General features: G+C 40.6%; 1 protein-coding gene across 9 annotated transcripts in view; it reads right to left on the bottom strand.

Annotated features, from left to right (window-relative positions):
* Positions 1-23,026, bottom strand: part of SLC41A2 (solute carrier family 41 member 2) — a 128,878-nt gene that overhangs the window by 5,670 nt on the left and 100,182 nt on the right. For 7 of the 9 annotated variants that reach the window (XM_059402202.1, XM_059402197.1, XM_059402205.1 and 4 more), the window contains one exon: positions 7,152-7,271. The exons of 1 other annotated variant lie outside the window; for it this stretch is intronic. In XM_059402202.1, coding sequence (XP_059258185.1) covers positions 7,246-7,271 — 26 coding nt within the window. In that variant the 3' untranslated portion in view covers positions 7,152-7,245. Of the gene's footprint in view, positions 1-3,975; positions 7,272-23,026 lie in introns of those variants that run through there. One more of the 9 variants, XM_059402203.1, reaches the window with a different exon arrangement.

Below are 23,026 nucleotides of genomic sequence, written 5' to 3'. Positions count from 1 at the left end.
CCTGATTAGTCAGCAGCCATCAATGTAGAGGCAAGATTAAGAGTTGCTCAAGGCTCAGATGTTATCATTTTTTGGCAATAAGGTATTTTTAAGATTTATCTATTCATTTGAGGGTGGAAGGAGCAGAGGGAGAGGGACAAGCAGACCCCATGCTCAGCGTGGAGCTTGACAAGGGACTGGATCTCAACACCCATAAGATCATGAGCTGAGCCAAAACCAAGAGTTGGATGCTTGACTGAGCCACCCAAGCACTTCTGGCATTGTTTTTTTTAAAGACATAATGCTGTTGCAGACTTAATATACTATAAACATAACTTCTATAGACACTATGAAACGAAAAACCTCATTTGACTTGCTTTATTGCTGTGGTCCTGAACCCAACCAGCAGGGCCTCAGAGGGGCGCACCGGTACAGATGTTCTGGCCTCTGGCCTCTAATCCCATTTATTTAATGCTGTTGACAGTTCTTCCAGGGTTACCACACCATCTTGCCCCCGGGATACTGGCTTCCAATGACTTTCTCAAAGGTTGCTCCTGAGCTTTGCTGATAGCGGCCACGGATGCGCGGCTCACTGCAGGTGTGCATTAAACTGTGGGAGACAATGTCTTCTCACATTAAATTTATTGGAATTTTAGAGCATAAATGTAGAACAATACATCTTTCAACCAAGACAGCCAAGAAGTTAGGGCGACTCTCTTGGGTGCAAACGGTGAGGGCACACAGGGTAAAGGACACCTGCCACCACCCTGCCACCCTTCAAAGCTCTAGGCCAAGCTTCCCTTGATTGTTTAGGCTGTAGTTATGGCATTTGAGATATGATTTCTTTCCGTGTTGACCACATCCAAAGATTCAAACTCTGGTCAGGCTCCCCAAACTTCTCCTAGGTCCATCTGCACACTTCCTTACCAAACCCAGTTTTAACAAGAACCCTGCTAAGTCCATTTAACCAGAACCCCTCACCTTTAATATCTGATCCAACTTTGATATCTGATTGGGCCCCTCATCTGCCACCACACCCCAGGTGATGAGGTCTGATCACATCGATCTGCTGCGTTTCGCAAGAATCCTGTTAGGTCCACTGAGGCAGAATGCCCCTCACCCCTGATGTTTCCTCTCAGTGATTTTCCACCCACTGACCCCCACCCTGCTCCTGAGTGGCTATGGCTCCCCACTCGCCTATGTTGTTTTCAGAGTTGAGCCCATCTCTCTCCCCCACTATAACATCCCGTTGAAGTGGTGCCTGAGTAAGGTTTGCCTTACCATTGTTAGCAAGTGTCATTGAATATTTCTTTAGCAGTGCCTGCCTTCCACACACCATCACCAGCGAGGAGGCTAAGTGAGGCTCCAGAAGCAGGTTGAGAAGAATGGTACCGTCTACATGATGAATGACTGTTCCTTGTCCAGTACAATTTAAGACTGATCTGGGGAAGCATGGCATCAGCACATCAACTGGAGGCAAGACAGGACATCAATTGGAAGGGTCAGTGGTGGGGCAGTGGTCTTGAAAGCCATCAGCCGAGAAATGAGCAGCCACCCCCAGAGGACAGCATGACAAGTGGCACAGAGACAGCCAAGAAGTTAGGGCGACTCTCTTGGGTGCAAACGGTGAGGGCACACAGGGTAAAGGACACCTGCCACCACCCTGCCACCCTTCAATGCTCTAGGCCAGAGGTGATGCTATAGTCAGAATGCTGACAAACGAGATCTGAGACTCAAGTCCAAGGGTTAGCTGTTAGCCGATCCTCAGTGGCCCAGAGCTCTGAACTTGTCCCCTGTCTGATGTGTCAGTCGCTCCAAATCAATGTCAGCAGCATTCCTGCAGCCCACTGTCATTCTAGCCAGTGAGAATGACCGGTCCACCCTGCTGCCTTCTTGGAACTGGGCCCAGCCCTAGAGCCTTAGGACTACCCCACAGGCAAACTGTCTTGACTTGCTGGGGCATCTAGTTGACCCCATTCAAGGGGCTCACCCTGAAGAGAAGAAATGTGAACGGGGGCCCATTTTCATCCCTGGATGGTCCCAGGAATTGGGCAGTGATTTATAAATCTGTGAGGTGCTTCTGGCAACTAGAGCCCATCGAGGACTAGTTTCAGGTTGGGCTGCCCTGCCTGGATGACACAGCTGATCCTGGCTAGTCCCAGGTACCTGAGGGAGACTCAAAAGTAAAATTTGAGGAATTGACTCTGAAGCAGGGTGGGTCAACTTTTTTGGTGTATAAAGGGTTAGAGAGTAAATACTTCAGTCTTTGCAGGCTATATATCTTTCATAGCTCCTCTATTCTGTTGCCATAGAGGGAAAGTAGCCAGAAACAGTATGAAAACAAATGGGCGTGGCTGCATTCTAATAAAACTTTATTTATAAAAACAGGCAGTGACATGGCTGTGGCCTGCTGGCTGGTTTCCCAGCCACTTCATGTGGTAGAGGGCCCAGGGCAGGGGCTTTACTTGCCTGGGTCTAATGATGGTGATAGTAGGACTACAGGATCAAATGATAAATGTGTCTATAATTTTGGTAGCTATGGGCCAGATTCCCTTCTACAGAGATGTTATCAGTTTATTATGGTAAATCTATCATTTATTACCAGCAATATTGTCTGTTTCCCTACAGCCTGGCCAAGAGAATGTTTTATTAGATTTTGAATTTTTGTCAATTTGATAGATGAGAAAGGATATCTCGCTGTGATTTTTTTTTTTTTTTTTTTTTTTAGATTCATTATTTGAGAGAGAAAGAGAGCAGGAAGCAGGGCAGAGGGAGAGAATCTTCAAGCAGACTCTCTATGGGGCATGGAACCTGACATGAGGCTCCATCCCAGGACCCTGAGATCATGATCTGAGCAGAAATGGAATTGGGCAACCAACTGAGCCAACCAGGCACCCCTCAATAGGATTTTAATTAGCATTTCTTTTAGTTTGGATATTGAGCATTTGTTTTTTTAATGAATTATGTCTTTGGCTTTTTTACTATTGGATTGTTGTTCTCTCTTCCTGGTTTATAGAAGCTCTTTATATATGAAGGGGATTAGCCCCTTAACGTGTATTCTGTCGTCGTTTGATATGGCGGTCTTTATGTGTCAGTTAGGTTAAGTGGCTGATAGTGTTGTTCACATGTTTGAGATACCTCATCATGGTTCGCGTGGAGTTGTCCAGCAGTCGTGTGAACATACAGGTCTGGAACTCGGGAGGGGCCTGCGACTAAGGCCACAGATGGCATTTGAAACAATGAGGTGGGCGTGGTCACCCAGAAAGAGTAGATACAGAAGAGGTCATCAATACTGAGCTGTAGGCCATTCCAGAATGTAGAGATTGAGGAAAAACCACCAGCAGGACAGACACAGGGCTTTCAGTGATGTAGAAAAGAAAGCGGAAGGCAGAAGGTTTTTTTGTTTTTTGTTTTTTGGGGGGAAGCTAAATGAAGAAAGCATTTCAAGGAGAAAGGAGACCTTCAAAGACTTACAGAGGCCAAATAAGGTGAGAATTCTGAGAACTGATTGCTGGATTTGGCAACCCGGGGACTCTTGATGACCTTGACAGGTCTACTTTCAGTAAAGTATAGGAGACAAAGGCCTGAGCTCCAGAGAATGAAGTGATCGGAGAAACAGCGCAGGCTGCTGGGCAGTGCGGGTTAACCTGATGGCTGAGGTTATAAATTCAAAGATCTGTCTGAGCAGTCCTGTGTCTTTTGTGAGCCGTATTCAGCTGCGTGAGTGCCGCCAAGGCAGGGGCTGTGTTTAACCAGAGCTGTCCGGTGAGTCTGAAGGAGGTGCGTGGACTGGTGGACCTAGGAATGGAAGCTGAAAATGAGAGGAGTGTTCAATGGTGGAGAAGTGGTAAAGCCATGGTTTGGAGGTGGAGAGGTGGCCAGAGCCTGGTTTATTAAACTTCTTACAACAAATACTGACAGATCACTCCAGTCTCTTCTAGGTGAGTTCCACACAGGCTTGATGTCCTTCTAGTTTATCAAGAAGTACAACAAGGCTGTATTTCTTACATTTTATTCTTGAGTTTACAACAATTCAAAGACAGCAGATGCCCATTATAAATGGGTATAGGATACCACAGATACATTGTAAGGCAAGGAAGCCCGATGACTGAAAGACTTCTTAGAATGTAGTTCATTTGGCTACATCACTGATAGTGTATGACGGGGAAACTTTTGATGTCTCCCAGAAGAGACATGACCATAAGTTCCCATTGTATCAGCTTCTAAACTTTATTTTTTAAAGGAAAAAAAAAAGGTTAGTGAGCAAGAATAAAAATATGTTCTGAAAAAGATGATCTCTATATAAATAAAGCATCTGATAAATTAGTGAAAGGAAGACATTTGTAGAGGAGTTTTTATGTTGTATAAAAATAAATACTGTCATTTACATTACATAAGCCTGGTAATAAATTATTTCATGGGTAAATAAGTCTCTTATTAGTTGCATACTTATGTAAAGGCTTTCAGAAAACCCGTCAAAAGCTTTTTATTAAAGGACTCTATATCCCTTTTATAAATTAACTGAGCTAATTGGTAACTGATTTTTCCATGTCTTTATTTTTCCTTATGACACACATGCCTTTTAGATTTTTTGTTGCTATAGTGAAGGTTGGGTAGTAAAAGAAAAAGGAGACAGAACTCAAATCAGCCACGCTAGTTACTTATTAGCATCTATGGAAAATGTTAAATCAGGGAAGGTGGTGGCCACTAAATGTTCAATGAAATTAGGCATTAGTTTTTATTCTGAAGTCTTCATTTATCTGTGTTTTCCTTGGTCTTAGAACATGAATAATTTAGAGTTGGGCTACACTTACCATTAAGACAGATTAGATGGAGGTTTCCTTGTCTGAACACTAAAAGATGTGGCAATATTCTATTCTACTTTAGAAAATCCTGATGCTCCAGCCTATTTTCTGTCAGTTAATGAGTTAGGTACTCTCGGCACCCCTGGGGGGGGGTGGTCATAGAAAGAGTAATTGGCTCAGGAGACCAGAGACCCAGATTTTAGTCATGATTTCGGCACTTTCACACCCAGGCAACGTTAGAAGTGTAACTTCTCTGCACTTCAGTTTCTTCCGGCGCAAAATACAGATAAGAATCTCTCCCTGATCTGGTTCACAGGTGCCGTTGTGAGTACTATATAATAGAGTGTATTTGAGTGTGTTTCAGAATAGGTAATGCACTAAAGATGATGGTAAATGCTTTAAAAATGTAGTTTGCTGGACACTTTTTAATGTTATAAATCAAGATAGAAATCTATCGGCAAACAGAAACGCTTATGAATCATACAGCCCAAATGTAAATAAGTAATTTACAAATGCTTTACAATAAAAATCAAAGAAATTATTTATGGATTTTTTTAAAGAAAAAAAAAAACTCTTTGAAGCTACATATTCATTGACTTAATCGTTCTTTCTTTTTAAAGAATGTTCACTATTTGACATTATAACTCTCCAAAGGAGAAAGTCTATAATTAGTTCAGTTCTCTGCCTTGGAAGATTCATTATAAGGCAGAAGAGTAGAATAATTAAAGTTTTAAAATAAGCAAAAATATATAACTCTATACCACAGTCCCCTTATTTTAAAGAATGTAAGAGGAATACGTCCCTCATTATGTTTATAAACAATATACTATTTATATGTTAACCCTAACTCCCAACTTAAACCATAATGATCAACGTTAATGTACATGTTTCCCCTTACCAGTTCAATTATTAGATATCTGATGGTCTTGAGAGACTCTACTGCATTTTTTTAAATGAACAATATGTGATATTAAAAATGCTGACCTACTGAATAACTAAAGCGTTGGCCAAGATTAGGAATATAGGTCAGAGTTTTAGAAAAATATATAGGAAACATAGCACTGTATATGACAGAGTAGAGATAAGCCTGTGCAAACAGGTGATATGTACAGAGATGACCAACCACTAAGGTAACCTACCAACTTCTCTCTTAAAACAGTAAGCCTAAATGTTCCAACAAATGTCTTCAAAAGAGCAAATGGATCACTTGCTCATTCGAAATCTTACAATAAAATCATGGTGATATTAAATGGTAGTTTTTTTCATAAAAAAAATTACAATACAGGTAATAAATAGTAAATCCTGGAGAGTAGCAAAATTTGCAGACCAAATGATAAAAGCATATCAATAAAATGTGTTTAAAAATAATTACATAAAGTTAGTATTTCTATAGCACTATAATCTTTGCTATTAACCATCCAAGATTTTGTTCTCTGTCCAACACTTCTGCCTTCTCTCTGTTCTTCTCTTTCTCTCTCTCTCTCTCTCTCACACACACACATACACACACACACACACACACACAATTTCTTACACCATCCTGTCCCTATAAATGCAGCCCAGTTTATCTTCTGGTTTTGACTATTCAGTCTTCTTAGAAAGATCAAAATTCTTTCACTGAAACAATGGTTAAATATGGCCCACTGCTTTCTTTAAAGATCTCTCGAGGTCATTCTGTGTTTCAAGGCTAGCCTGCCAAGACCTTACAGAGCTGAAGTTAAATTCACACTGGCACAGAGAAAAGTAAGTTTATCTTGTGCTCAGCAGAACATATTTAAGTCAGGTTGGGAGCTAATAGCTGATCATTTATCCTCAGCTAGCAGAGAGATGGGCATAGTTAAAACTATTAAAGGCTTGGTTTTGGTCCTTTTCATTTTATAGTAGGATATGCAGGACAACACATCTTTGAGACAAGACAGGCTGAAGGAGAACTCAGTTTCCTCAAACCTGGCATTATTAAGTTAAACAATAATAAATTACATTTCTGCTACATCAGTGATTTTTAAATTATTCACTGTAAACATCTTATATTCTTTCCTATTTAATTAATTTCAGAGCTTGAGCGTGTGTCTACATCTATGTCAAATTACCATTTATTCTACGAAAAGCAGCACAAATACTATTCATTCTGGTTTTAACACAAATTCCTTAAAAAAATGTTAAGGCCATTTAATTGAATCAGGGCCAACTAAAGATTACCCTGGTAGAAGTCAACTATTGATTTAAGATTTTTGAAAAAGAGTCATAAGTGGTTGTCTTGTGTTTTCCTCGTTGGGATTTGAGAACAGTTTGTAGGATTTATTAGTCTCCAACGTCCCCATCTCGATCTCCAATAAGCCAAAGAAAATGAAAACTTAAGGCTAAAAGAGCTGTCCCAAGCAGGTCACCCAATGCCGTCAGATAGGGGATGGAGAAGCTATCCGGGTCCTTCCCTTTCCTCCAGAAGTGACGGACCATCCAGTCAGCAATCCACAGCAAGGTAAACACCTAGAAAACACCAGAGATCATTCCTGTGACTGGGACATTCCTGGCCCAGTAAACGTAAGGCCCACTGGGCCATACGTCTATACCACAGCTTTCTGAAAGGAAGAGCATATGTCAAAGTCAAGAACCACGCTTGAAAAGAAGAAATATTTAACTGGCAGGAAGCTTTCCTTCTCACAAGAAAAAAATGACATGTATCTCTGCAATTAATAACTTTTCTTCCACTTTTCCCATATACCATGTCATTTTCTTCAAGCTTCCCCCAAATCCCAGTAAGCCTACTATTTAACAGTATTGCACAGTGGCCAAACCACTGCCTGTTTCAGCTTCTCTCTATATGATAAACCTGTGAAGAAGGAAGACCTATAAGGAAGGAAATAAAAATTAAAATAAGGAGTAACATTCTCCTATTGCAGGTGTATCAAATGAAATGACGATGGGGAACCAACCGTTCACTTACTAATTAGAAGGCCACGGGTGGCCTGTCAGGGGCACATGCCCGTCAATGCTAAGATCCACCACCAGAAGGGTCCAATGAGGAATGACCTGTCTCCACAGATGCACAGATACAGACACAGCATCCAGATATTTTAAAGGGTGATTCAAATACTATGGTGACAGATGTTAAGTACTTTCTAGGCTATCGGGAAAATGAAGACCATCAGAATGCTTTGAATTTGGGGATCCGATATTTTTTTTTTCTTCGAATGTATAGAGTAGGAGGATCCTCTAATTTCTAAACTCCTTTAGTATTAAAAAGGGGTTTGGGGTTAGAGAGGTCCATGTTCCCTGGTTTTTGAGAACTTGGCAGGAACAGTGGCGTGGCGGTGAGCCCTCCTGCATCACCCACTCACCAACCGCAGGCAAGTCACTTAACCTCTCAGATGCTCCTTCTCCAAGTGAACGTTAGAGATAATAAGGGCACCTACTTCATGAGAATGCTGTGAGAATAACAGACTACATCATCAGTCGCTGGCACACAGTAAGCTTTCACCAGATGCCTGCTACGAGTAGATCTGAAGAGAGTCATTACTGAGACAGTCTGTGGCCTCCCAGACCGTGAGAGGCCACCCCTGGTCCAGGGTCTACACGAAGGGGCTGTTATCTTTTGCTGTTCTGACATGTTGGCCATGGAGGTGAGGTGTCTGCCTTAAGTTCTAAACTTCTGTGTGCTGTGCTTAGCTCTGACACCTTTGCCAGAGACGAGACTGGCTTGTCTAAACAGAGGCAGACATGTACCCATTCCAAAGAAGTAAACTTTACATGTCTTTGGACACCTGTCAGAGAGAGAGGCTGCATCTTAAGCCCCATTTTCTTTTGCAGGAGGCTGTTTCTTCTTTAGTGTTTCCCTGGCAAAGACTGTTTTGGGATCACAGAAAGTTCCATCAGGACAACCTGTGTTATATGTGGAGAAAGCATGGAACATGAGAACTTGGAAAAGATAAGACATGGATTTGACTTCCATTTATCAGCTGTATGACTTTGGGCAAGCTTCTTTCTACTCTGAGCCTAAATTTTCTCATTTGAAGAAAACCCAAAAGGACCTCGTGTCTGCCACACTGACTTTGAGATAGTTAATAACCGCCGCAGTCTGGGGTGGGGGGCAGAAAGAGAAAGGTAAGAAAGCAGCAGGAACTCAGGTTACATTATTAAAAGCATAATGTACAGACCAAGAAAGAGCGCCATCCACTGGGCTCCGGGTGGGCCAGGCCACATCTGGGCAGTGTGTTCTGTTCCGGATACCTTATTTCCATAGGAACTCGCTCCCCCTGGGTCTCCAGTGTCTAGCAAAGTGACTGGCTCCCCAAGCACGCCCTTGCTATTTGACCGAATCCATGAGAATCAGTGGGACACGGAGTATCCCATGAGAACAAGAACAGTTTGTCCTGTGTAGGGAGAGTGGGAGATGTAAACTTAAGGTATGGCATCAGGAGATATTAGTTTATAATATGCAGCTTCAGAGGGTAGTTTTAGGCTATGGGAGAAAAGTTACCAGAAGACAGAACTGTTTCCAAAAAACCAATCTGGGTTGTCTATAAACAGACCAAGTCCCGCAGTACACTCTATATTCCTGGAATGTATGGAGGTTCAATAAAGAAACCTGCTATGAGTGAGTAATGATGTGTGCAGAAGGAAACAGCAGTTTTGAAGAGAATAAGGTAGGTTATTTCTATGGGATTGGCAGGAAATAGAAATAAATCTGTATAATATGTGCATTATATATATTTATATAGGATAAGTTCACATATATTTATATACGTAAATTTATGTAGTATATACTATCATACATATATGATAGGCATCCAACTTAGGAATTCCTTGTCTAGCATCTGCACTGAATGGATTAGATTTGTCTAGAACAGGATTTGGCAATCTACAGCCTGTGGGCCAAATTCAACCTGCTGCCCAGTTTTATAAGTAAAATTTTATTGGAACGCCACTCTACCCATTTATTTACTTCCTGTCTATTTAGTCTATAATCCTCGCAACATTCTCATGAAAGAGACACTCTTATTATCCCCAGTGTTCTTCTGGAGCAATCAAGTCTGAGAGGTTAAGTGACCTGCTTGGCACTGCAATGACAGAACGATGTAGTTGTGACAAAGACCATATGGTCCACAAAACCCAAGATATTTACTCTCTGGCCCTTTGCAGAAAAAGGTGTGCTGACCCCAGGAGATAAATGCTTATTCACACAGAAAGAAATAAAATAGCATCTGTACTGCATATCCCAAAATAAATTCTACGTAAGACTCAGGTACAAAAAAGCAATACCTGGGAAGTTTTATACGACCTTGATGCGGAGGATGATTTCATAAGTAAAATGCATAAAACATTAGTTTATATTAAAGATTTCCATGGTTCAATAAACACCATATATAAAGTTAGAAATCATGCCCCAAGCTTGGGGGGGAAAAGGGCTCTGCATTGTATATAATCGACAAAGAATTAGCATTTGGAATATTTAAAGAGAATATACAGAGAACTCCTACGGCTCATAAGAAAAAGGAACAACCCAATAGAATGGAAAAGGAAATTGAAAGTGTTAATAAACATATGAAAAGATGCTCTACCTCACTAATAATATGGGAATGCAAATTAAACCACATTAAACTCCATTTCATATTCCTCTGAGTGGCAAAAATCAATTTTTAAGCAACAGTAATAGTGAACCTTGTTTTTCTAAAATGGCCTTTTATGGGGAGATGGCAGTGTTCAAAGAGGTTCACATGAACTGATTTACTCCTCAAAATACCTCTAGAATATGCTATGGACTATGATTACCCCTTTTTGACATAAAAGGGCACGAAGGCATACGTGAAGTATAGGAAGTCTGCCAGATATCACATGGAGGGCACACAGCTCGTGGGCAGAGGCAGGCTCCAACCCATTTTATAGTCCAACACTAAAGCCCACATTATTAAACATCAGTTGGTAAAAAGAACTCCACATTGGTAACAGGAGCATAAATTAGCACAACCAGTCTGCAGACCAGCTCGGCAGTCTCTGTCAGATTTGAAGATGGGCATTTCTTCAATTCACCAATTCCACATAGAAACATGATTAAAAAAAAAAAAAAAAGATTTATTGATTTATTTGTCAAAGAGAGAGAGAGAGTGAGCGAGAGCAGGAGCCCTGGCAGAGACAGAGAGAGAAGCAGGCTCCCTGCCAAGCAAGGAGCCCAATGCGGGACTCGATCTCAGGATGCTGGGATCATGACCTGAGCCAAAGGCAGCCGCCTAACCAACTGTGCCACCCAGGAGTCCCATGAAACACGATTTTCCCCCCTTTTTCTTCTGCAACATGGGTAAAAGGATAAAACTGTTTGTGGCTGAAGGAGACCGGCCTGGAAATTCTACTGATCCTGGTCCCATGTGGCTACCCAAGGGATTGAGAGGACCCATCTCTTGGGGGACTTGCAGAAACTCTGCTGGGAAACTCCAGCAGGCACGCTCTCAGAAATGCATAAGGACATTCCTTGCACCGCCATCCTGGAAGTCTGAAGTTGGAGATAACCTCAAAAGGCTATTGACAAAGGAATGAATAAATTAACTCTTAGGTCATGCAGGTCTTAGGTAACATTAGGTCTCTGAACGCTACAGAGAAGCTAAAACAAAATGAAAAAGAACTCCACGAATCAAGAGGAGTTATGTCTCAAAAGCCTAAGGTGGAAAGCAGAAAGCAGTAGGAGACTACGGGAAGTATGATTCCAATAAGGCTTATGAATATGAAAGACAATACGATGTGTTATTTACAGATTCATTCCGTAGCAGTGCTCGAGAAACATGCTTGGCAGTGATACACACCAATTTAGATAACGGCTCGGGAGGGACTCCAATGAGACCAGGAAGTGATACGCAGGAGGCACCAGCCGTATACATGATGCATTTTTATTGATCATTTTGAAGCAGCTGCTTAAATAATTTGTTAAGGGTTGATAAAGCCGGGTAGTAAATACAGGGCTATTTTATCTCCTGTAACTTCCTGCACATTAGAATTTATAATTTAAAAAATGGGAGCAGCCAGGGCAGCGGTAAGTCACTGACCTGGGCTGCCGGAGCCACCTCTTAGAACGCCTACTCAGGGGGACACCCCAGAGAGGAAGTTGGTGTGTCCCGTCCAGTCCGTGGAAGGTCCAGATTTGTTAGGACCACGTGGTGCTGGGGCTAATGCCAAAAGGGTACTTAAATGTCTGTGTGTGGAGTAGGCCAAAATCTAATTCTTTCATGATTCCTGTAGCTGTTCTCCCCAGCTCAGAAAATAGAGACATTTTCTAGAGAAACTGAAGGGGAAAGTCACAGGACTGACAAGTACTAGGAACTATAAAGTTTGAAGAACGAGGATTAATTGGAAGTCTGCATAGTTAACAACGTGATTCCTTTAGACCCTTGCTTTGTTCCAAGACCAATGGCAGGCAGGAGTGTCTCCCCCCAAGAGAGGACATCAGATGTTCAAATTCGGAGGGCTCCCAGTTAAGTGGCCGACCCCCGGGCCTCCGACAGGAGGGCGCTCAGTCCACAGCCTTCTCTCCTCCAAGCTACCCACACTCTCCACGCCTCCGTCTCCTCCCTGTGAAATACAGGAAATCATCCCTATCTCATAGATGACACAGTGCAGAATACTTACAATAGTACAGGCCACATAGAAAGAAAATAATAAATATTTGTTATGATTAAAAAAATAGTAGCACTTGGATGTCTCAGTTCATGATCCCAGGTCCTGGAATGGAGCCTGCATCCGCACTGGGCTTCCTGCTCCGCAGGGAGTCTGCTTCTCCCTCTGCCCACCCCACTGTGTGCACTTAGAGTGTGCACTCTCTCTCTCTCAAATCTAAAAAAAAAAAATTAATAAATATATAACAGGTTCGGGGTGCCTGGGTGGCTCAGTGGATTAAAGCCTCTGCCTTCGGCTCAGGTCATGATCCCAGGGTCCTGGGGTCGAGCCCCGCATCAGGCTCTCTGCTCAGCAGGGAGCCTGCTTTCTCCCCTCTCTCTCTGCCTGCCTCTCTGCTTCCTTGTGATCTCTGTCTGTCAAATAAATAAATAAAATCTTTTAAATAAATAAATAAATAAATAAATAACAGGTCCTAAACGAAGGAACAAGAACCTGACTTTCCCAACAGCAGCACTGGAGACAAGCAACGCCTTCAAAATCTTGAGAGAAAGGTATTTCTAATCTCTAATCCTGTACCCAGTCAATCTTCACCCAAGTGCTGAGGGTCAAGGACAGCATTTTAAGACATGCATGCACTCAGGAAGTTTTCTCCCAGGCTCTCTTTCTTTGGAACTTTCTTGAAAATGTGTTGGCACAAAATAAGGGGAGAACCGAGGGAGCGAGGAAGGGGGATGGGGAAAAAGAAGAGCCAGCCGAGGAGAGCAGTGAGGGAAGGCGGCTCCGGGATGAGCGCTGTGCACGGGGCTGGGGAGCCAGAGTCTAGACGCAGCAGGTAAAGGGAGCACACTGGAAATGAGGTCTCCACGATCAAGGCGAATAGCAAATTATCTGATATAACAGAGTCTGGGGGTAAAAAAACTAAGTATAGATGTGTGACAGCTGTGATGGGACACCGGGGAAAAAATTAAGGACTGGTATACAGGAAACGATGCCAGTGAAAAAAATAGGGCAATTATGTCCAGGGGAAAAAAAGAGAGAGAGAGAAAGAGAGAGAGAAATTAAAAAAAAAAAAAAATATATATATATATATGTGTGTATATATATATATATGTTAAAAAAAGAAAGAAAGAAAATATAATTATAATGCATGACTTGGCTCTGGGATAAATGATATTTATAGTCATAGAATATAAACAATACTTATTCATTAAATAAAAATTGAGCCTTCCTATATTAGGAGGAAGAAAGTTGGGGGAATAAGGCATGGGGTGAGATGGCCAGATCCTCACCTACTGTGATTAACAGTCCATAGATAATTTCTTAAATTAAGAAAGCAGAATTAGCAATCCAAGTACAACATAGAGATAAAATAACAGAAGTAGCTAGAGTTGCTCTGGAGGACCAATAGTATGTAGTTTTTTACACACACATGTAAAAGAAATTTTTAAAAGATGTAACATATCTTTTTTCAATATGTGACCCATGAATGAGCTATGAACTCAATTTAATGTAACTGGTCCTTTAAGAAATGAACTAGAATAAAATAGAATACAATGGGTTAGAATAAAAAGTATTAGCATGCTAATAAGGGTATTTTGTACAAATTTTGTTTCAGCTATGAAATTATACGTTTATATGTTTTATTTATATATGTGTGCATTAGTTTCAGTATAAACGTATTTCTTTTCTTTCTTGTTTTTGTTTGTTTGTTTGTTTGTTTAAGAGAAGGGAAGGGAGAAGGAGAGGTAGAGAGAGAATCTTAAGCAGGCTCCATGCCCAGTGTGGAGCCCAACACGGGGCTCACTCCATCTCACGACTCTGAGATCATGACTTGAGCCAAAATCAAGAGTCAGCTTAATTGGGTGACTGAGCCACCCAATTACCCCCTAAACATGCATCTTACTGAGTATTGGGGTCAAAAACATTCGAAAGCTACTGCTCTAACATGAACATCTGACACGTTACGTTCCAGGGATCTCATGTAGAAATCTCTGGAAGGAGAAAGAAAATGATGTCATCTTTCTACTTGAGTCTCTTGACTTCTAGCAAAACACTTATCCACGATAAGGTGGAAACAAATGTGTGTTGCTGAACGGGTTCTACTGATGAACGATCGTGTTACTGTCAACAAGGAAATAAAGCGTCAAGCCTTCCTCACCTTCACAATGAGAAATCCATTACTTAACTCATGGGCGGGTTGCAGGAATTAAAGTGTATGTATAAAGGGTAAGCAAGCGTCTGCACACAGTCAGTGCTCAATAACTATTGATGCCACCCTCACTGTTCCTTGGCTATTATGCTGAATCTATGATCTTTATTTCAAAGGTTGTTGGGGGATGCCTGGGTGGCTCATTTGGTTGAGCAGCTGACTCTTGGCTTCCGTTCAGGGCATGATCTCAGGATCCTGGGATGGAGCCCCATGTGGGGCTCTCTGCTCCGCGGGGAGTCGGTTTGGGATTCTCCTTCTCCCTCTTCTCCTCCCCCACTCATGCTAGCTCTGTCTCTCTCTCTCTCAAATATATAAAATCTTTAAAAAACAAAGCTTATTGGAATGGAAGTGTGAACACTGGTTTCTAACACTCACTAACCATGTGACTTTTCTCTCTCTGATCCTTAGTTTAGGCTTTTTTTTTTTAAGATTTTATTTATTTATTTGACAGAGATCACAAGTAGGCAGAGGGGCACGCAGACAGAGAGAGACAGAGGAGGAAGCAGGCTCCACGCCGAGCAGAGAGCAAGATGTGGGCTCGATCCCAAGACCCTGGGTTAATGACCTGAGCCCAGGGCAGAGGCTTTAACCCACTGAGCCACCCGGGCGCCCCAGTTTAGGCTTCTTTAAAATAAATGTCTTCATAGTCTGTTCTAGCTCTGTAGTACAAAGGTAAGAAATTTGTTGTCATGAACTACACAGCAATAGCTTGCCTCACTATTCCCATCCACTGCAACCTCCTCCCCCATTCTGATTCTGTTAATTGGATTTAAGTTCCCTTCCCATGCAATTTCTTTTTAAAGGTATTAGGGTGACTTAAAAGTTCACTCAGGATTTCAATTTATTAATTATTTTTACAAGTTAAGAAAGGATTTCAGTGTTTCTTTGGAACACTGTGTTGTGAATTATTAAAATTACAATAAATATCACATACTTCTTAATGCAACATTTTATTTTTTAAAAAACTAGATGATTATCTAAGGAATGCATGCTTTTCACTGTAAAAACACATTGAAATCAAACCAAGGGTAGACTGTTTTTTACATCATGTTTGTTTTTTATGAAATATGCATAAATTCTTTGGGTAAATATACCTTCTGAAAAGGCAACTTTGTAGCCTACTCTGCATGTTCTAGATGTATTGCTTGGGATTTAAATAAATGTCCAAAGTACAAAAATATATATTTGCTTTGGACGATATTGATTCTCTTGGCCAACTCCTTCTTTGAGCTAAAATCAACATTCCCACGTACTAGCCTTCCCTCAATGCCCTGAATGCCAGTAATGGCCTTGTGTATTGTGTAAAGAAAGATGATTCTTCAGGGAAGGAAGGCTTAGAAATATGATGCAAATAAACACGAGGAATAGCAAATTAGTACGGTTCTTCCAAACCCCTAACTTACAAAGGCTGAATTTATTTCCCGTCTCAAAATATGCTTCCCTGATCCAGTTCCCAGACTAGAAACCCTACTCATTAAAATCGAATATATAAACGTTTGCTCAGGAGAATTTAGGATTATCAGTCAACAGGAATTCAATCTACTCCTGATATTTAAATAAAAGCAACTTTTCTTTGGTCTGAACTATTTTTGTAAGGTGGCAGGTGGAGGAAGGTGGGAAATGGATAGACCTTATTTTGAGACGGAGCCCGTAATACTCCCACAGAGTCCACGGCACAAAAATGGTGAAGATCTTCTATCCAAAAGAAACTTTTAGAATGTGTCTCTTTAAAAGGTACATATACTAGGATACTGGTAGTGTTTTACTTCTTAAACTGACTAGTGAGTGTCCTGGTATTCACTGAATTATTCTTCTTCATACCTTGTACATGTCATTGTTCATCTAATCAACATTTAATATAATAATTAAAATTAAAAAAATTGGGGGGCTGGGTGTTCATGAACCCTGGCCCATTTAATCCCACCATTGCTTGCTCCCTCGTCTGACCAAGTCATTCTGTTCCAATCATGCAAAGAGCCAGTGATAATTAATGTCACTTCACACTAGGAAATGACAACCTGAAAATTTAAAAAAGGGGGGGGGGGCAAAATAAGATGTTTTTTAGTCTCTAAAAAGGGGAAAAAAGATAGAAATAAAACATGTAAATAGCCATAGGAAATGAACGTTTATTGATTTTTTTCCCTACTGAGTTAAATTACTTTAATGCTGCTAGTATCCTCAGAATATTAAGGAAAAGATGCAGCAGGCAGAAACCAGGCCCTTAGCAACTTAGGTGCTCCTCCTTCACCCTTGGCCCAAAGCCCAAGATTGCCCTGCTATGGTAGCAGAGAGATCTACCATCTCCCTTTCAGGTAGGAGGACTTTCTGCAGGTTGCCTAGTAAAACATTTCACTGAAAAAAAAAAAAGGAAAAGAAAAGAAAAAGAATATTCATTCATTTAAAACCATTTATTGTATGTCTTTCCAATATATGTATTATAAATTTGAGAAATCATCTTTTTTTTTTAAAAGATTTTATTTATTTATTTGACAGAGAGAAATCACAAGTACACTGAGAGGCAGGCAGAGAGAGAGAAGGAAGCAGGCTCCCTGCTGAGCAGAGAGCCCGATGCGGGACTCCATCCCAGGACCCTGAGATCATGACCTGAGCCGAAGGCAGCGGCTTAACCCACTGAGCCACCCAGGCACCCCGAGAAATCATCTTTTTAAAAATATTTTTTTAATAGCACACCAAAATATTTGTGGAGGTGGTCTTTGAGTGTGGGGATTATTGGCAATTTTACCACGATGAGTGTATGTTGCTTTATGATACGAAACAAAGCCCAAACTAGAACAAAAATGCCCATGAGGCTTCTCCTTCCAACCCTTCCCTTCTCATACTCTCTCTCCCTCTCTCTCTTTCAAATTAAAAAAAAAAAAAAAATCTTTAAAAACAAAAATGCCCATGAAACGATGACCAAAACGATGACCGCTTCTTGCCTAAGCTCAGCAGAGAAATCTTTTTTTTTTCACTTTACTAGATGACATATGGTCTCAAAAAACAGATTTAAAAAGGCTAACTTTGAAATCTACAGGAACCGAGTAAGAAATATTGCCAGAACACGGAACTGCCTAGAAAACATTTTAAAGGTAGGTAAGGTTTAAAAAAAAAAAAAGGTGCAGGTAAAATGAAAAGGGTCAGAAGTACGGTTCTGAACTTCTTTGACATAAGAAAGGTAAGCCCTGAAAAGAAGACAACTCATTTTAATTGGAGGAAATAAAAGGAAGAGGCAAAGAAATGGCAGAGATTTGAAAATCAATCTTTTCTTGATACAGAAAGGTCTCTTTAAGTTATTGGTTAGAGACAGAATATGGAGAAAAGCAGGGAATTAGAGTCGGGAGTACAAAAGGAAGGAACATGCATAATTAATCTAATTCACCTCTTAAAAAAAGCAGCCATGACAAGTGACAAGCATGGAAACCCAGACATAATCCACTTGGACTTCCGTAAGGTTAGAGAGACAGTATCACTTAGAGATTCATAAATATAATTATCGCTGCTGTTGAAATCCTAGCACAGTGAGAACTCTATGTTAAGAGCAGAGAATAAAAGGATATTGATTTGGCAGGAATCACAGAGAAAAACATCTACATTAGTTTTGGTTACTTGGCATATCCGTAGCTGTAAAAACATAAACACTCCTATAAATGAACTGAGACCCACATAAAGAAGAGACTTTGCAATTAAGAAGAATGACACATGATTTCTTTTGAGACTAAAATTTAAAAAAACATGTGAAGGCTCAAAAGAAAACAGTTGCATAAGAATAGACATACACATCAGTGGAATGGAATAAAATTCAGAAACAGACCCACATACACATAAGCTGATTTTGACAAAGACATGAAGGTCATTCAAGGTGGGTAAGGATAGTTTTCCCAATAAATGGTGCTGGAACAGATGGGTATTCATAAGGAAAAATATGAACCTTAATCTGTCATTCACAAAAATTAATTCAAAATGGATCAGAGACAACAAAAAGAGCTAAAACCATAATCTTCTGGAACAGGAGAAACCCTTCATAAGCCAGGCATAGACAATGGTTTCTTAGGACAAAGAAAAGCACTAGTCATAATGAAAAAAAAAATGATAAACTGACTTTATTAAAATTGAAACCTCTGCTGTTAAAATATATGGTTAAGAAAATGAAGAAGCAATGTATAGACTGATAATATTTTCAAAGCATGTATATAACAAAGGACTTGTACCAAGAATATATAAAGAACTCTTACAACTCTGTAAGCCAGCCCACCTTTAAAAACAGACAAGACTTGAACTGGACCATTTTCTTACACCATACAGAAAAATAAACTCAAAATGGATGAAAGAACTCAATGTGAGACAGGAATCCATCAAAATCCCAGAGGAGAACACAGGCAGCAACCTCTTTGACCCTGGCCACAACTTCTTGCTAGACAGGTCTCCAGAGGCAAGAGAAACAAAAGCAAAAGTGAACTATTGAGACTTCATCAAGATCAAAAGCTTCTGCATAGCAAAGAGAACAGTCAACAAAACCAAAAGGCAACCTATGGAATGGGAGAAGATATTTCCAAATGTCTTATCTGATCCAGGGCTATATCCAAAAATCTATGAAGAACAAACTCAACACTCAAAACACAAAAAATCCAGTCAAGAAATGGGCAGAAGACATAAATAGACGTTTCTTCAAAGAAGACATACAAATGGCCAACAGACAAATGAAAAAATGCTCAACGTCTTTCAGCATCAGGAAAATACAAATCAAAACCACAATGAGATACCACCTCGCACCTGTCAGAATGGCTAAAATTAACAAGTCAGGAAATGACAGATGTTGGAGAGGATGTGGAGAAGGGGGAACCCTCCTACACTGTTGGTGGGAACGCAAGCTGGTGCAGCCACTCTGGAAACAGTATGGAGGTTCCTCAAAAAGTTAAAAATAGAGCTACCCTATAACCCAGCAACTGTACTACTAGGTATTTATCCACAGGACACAAACATAGTAATTTGAAGGGACACCTGCACCCAATATTTATAGCAGCAATGTCCACAATAGCCAAACTATGAAAAGAGCCCAGATGTCTACTGAAAGATGAATGGATAAAGAAGATATGTGGGGTGTGTGTGTGTGTGTGTGTGTGTGTGTGTGTGTATGTGTGTGTAATGGACCACTACTCAGCCAAGAAAAAGAACGAAATCTTGCCATTTGCAACAATGTGGATGGAACTACAGGATATTATGCTAAGCAAAATGAGTCAGCCAAAGAAAGATAAATACCATATGATTTTGCTCATAATGTGGAATTTAAGAAACAAAATAGATGAGTACAGGGGAAGGGAAGGAAAAATAAAATAAGATGAAAACTAAGAGGGAGGCAAACCATATAAGATGCCGAACTCTAGGAAACTGAGGGTCGCTGGAGGGGAGGTGGGTAGGGGATGGGGTAACTGGGGGATGGGCCTTACGGAGGGCACTTGATGGAATGAGTACTGCAGGTTACATGCAATGGATGAATCACTAAATTCTGCCTCTGAAACGAATTTTTTAAAATAATAAATTAAAAAAATATATAGAAGGACTCCGAAGAGTTTTCTTTGCAGCAACAGCCTATAGCAGGCGTCCGCAAACTACAGCCTACAGGCCAAATCTGGCCTGCCACCTGTATGGCCCACAGGCTAAGAATGGTTTTGATATTTTTAAGTGGTTGAAAATAATTAAAGGGAGATTAGTATTTTGTGACACACAAACATTATAAGAAATTTAATCTCCAGTGTCCATAATAAAGCCTTGCTGGGACCCGGCCATGTGATTTGTATTTATTTATTTATTTACATTTCTTTGCGCAGTGTCTATGCTGTGTTGTCACAGCAGAGTTGAGTACTTGTGACAGAGACCATGTGGCCTGCAAGGCCTAAAAGGTTGACTATCTGGCCTTTTCCAGAAAAAGTTTGCTGATCCCTGCCCTAGAGTAGAGGACCGTTTTCTGTCATCCTCTACTAATAAATAATGAGATTACCAGGTTAAATTCTCAGTCCTTTTACTTATCTTGTGAGGGAGTAGAAGAGAAAAAGACTTTGGAGTAGTACAGATCTAAGTTCAAGCTTTAGCTATTACTTAACTGCTTCTGTGACTCCCCGTAAATTTTTTAAGCTTTCAGTCTCTAAGATTTGGCACTTGGAAAGTAGGGAAGACTATACACATCTCAGAGGACTGCTAAAAGGATTGCGTGAACTAAGGATAAAATGTCTGGCAGCTAATAGGCACTTAATAAATATTAGTTCTTATTCTTCTTGTAAGTAAGGTATCCAAGAACAGTGGCTCATCAAATCCCGGTGAGAAGAGAAGGTTCCCGATCACTCACCAAATGGTTTTTGAATTTGAAGCCACAAGCTATTGTTCGTTACTTTGCCTCAGGTATTATTCTGACACAAGGTAGTTATCAAACTTCATTTACTTTTGTTATTGTTGTTCTTTGTGCCTTTATCTGTATTTAGTGTAAATGTAACAATATGTTATGTATCTCTTTGGCTCTGGCTTCTTCTGCTCAGACAATGAGGAACCCTGTCAGTATTTGCCCAGATATTCAAAGTACACTCAGCACACCTTGAATCCAATTTAACAAATATTTATTTGTACCTAACACAGAAAACACTGTGATAAGCTTCATTAAGAAAAGAATACAACACAGTTATTGCTTTCAATGAGATCAGAATCTGCGTGAAGAAACATGACTGAAACGCCTAAAATAATCGGAGAATACTATAAAGCTGGATACTTCTTTGAGAATTATTTACTCGAACAGGCAGGGGCTGATGCTGAGTCTACAATGCTGACTGACATCATCCCTGGTCTCCATTCAAGTACAACCTTGTCTGAAAGAAATGCCCATTATTGAACTAAAAACAAAACCAAACATAATATAGACTCAACTAGAAAACAAAACCAAACATAGTAAGTCTCAACTAGAAAATCCCTTGGAAAAAAAGGTAGAAGGGACCTTAGTAGAGCTGGACAGTAATACCAGTCAAGAACCTAAAACAGGTTCTACAGAGAACCTCCAGAAACAGATGATTCACGGAAAACTATCAACACAAGATTCTTCGAACAGAGATGACCATACAAAGTAGACGGCTTCCACACAAGACTATCAAAATAACAGTTGCACAGAGATGACCATACAAAGTAGACGGCTTCCACACAAGACTATCAAAATAACAGTTGGAGCGATAGCTAACAGAATGGTTTTAGACTTTCTTGGGGCCAACCAAAACCACTAGTAACACTCATGTTACCTATACCTGACCAACATTACAGATGAAATAAAGCAATCTCTATCTGAGCTGAAGAAAAGGCAATCTAGGGGCACCTGGGTGGTTCAGTGGGTAAAGCCTCTGCCTTTGGCTCCTGGGATCAAGCCCCGCATCAGGCTCTCTGCTCAGCAGGGAGCCTGCTTCCCCCTCTCTGCCTGCCTCTCTGCCTACTTGTGATCTCTTTCAAATAAGTAAATAAAATCTTAAAAAAAAAAAAAATGAAAAGACAATCTGGCTACCTAAGGAATGCTTAAGACTTCTTATCTGGGTCACATCTAAAAAATCTTAGCTTATGCTAGTGACCTATACTGGAGTCCCTTCTTCTAATACTTCTCATCATTCTCGTTTGCCTCACAATCCTCTGATGTTTATTGTCAAGCACCTCAAATTCTTCGACAGCCACTGTGCCAGCAGATGTTTCAGCAAATGACTCAAAGGAAAAAAAAAAAGACATCAGATCTTCACAAATGAAACCTCATCTTCCAGAAGAACCAGCAACATAGGTGAAGGTCCCTAATGATCTCCTGCAGCTTAGACTGAGTGAAGAGCCAAAACAGAGACTGGGGATTTAGAAAGTTCGCGCACTCTCAGGAAAACACTGGTGACTCTTTAGCCATGTAACCAAGAGCCATCGGAACTGGTTTTGAATCCATTCAATCAACAAACAACTTACATTACTGAACACACCTTAAAAGCCAGCCTGTCAATGATCATCCTTACTTCTGAAGCAGCCCATGAGGAACAAATTCAGTCCAAGACACATACGGCTTGGGGACAAACCAAACAACATTAGTCACACCCAAGTAACCATACTTCTACAGATGGTGTCAACCCACTCGTGCCTTTGAAAATCTGCCAATCCCATAGCTCCACAGTTTCCCTAAACTTCTATGTAAGATCGGCAGTTTGCCAGGCTGGAGAGAGCTGCCTGATCCCTTACAACAGTGAGCAATAAATTCCACTCTCTTTCTCTCTCTCTTTTTTTAAGATACCCAATGATGGTCTCTTTTATGAGACCATCATTAGACCAACGATGGTCTAATTCCTTTTATTTATTTATTTCTATTTTATTTACTTACTTGAGTGAGAGAGGGAGGAGCAGGAAAAGAGAGAGAGCGAGAGAGAGAGAGAGAGAAGCAGGCTCC

The sequence above is a fragment of the Mustela nigripes genome, chromosome 6 (assembly GCF_022355385.1).
Source record: "Mustela nigripes isolate SB6536 chromosome 6, MUSNIG.SB6536, whole genome shotgun sequence".
Classification (NCBI taxonomy): Eukaryota; Metazoa; Chordata; class Mammalia; order Carnivora; family Mustelidae; genus Mustela; species Mustela nigripes.
Note: the sequence above shows the minus strand (reverse complement) of the source record. Positions and strands in the feature narration are given on the sequence as shown.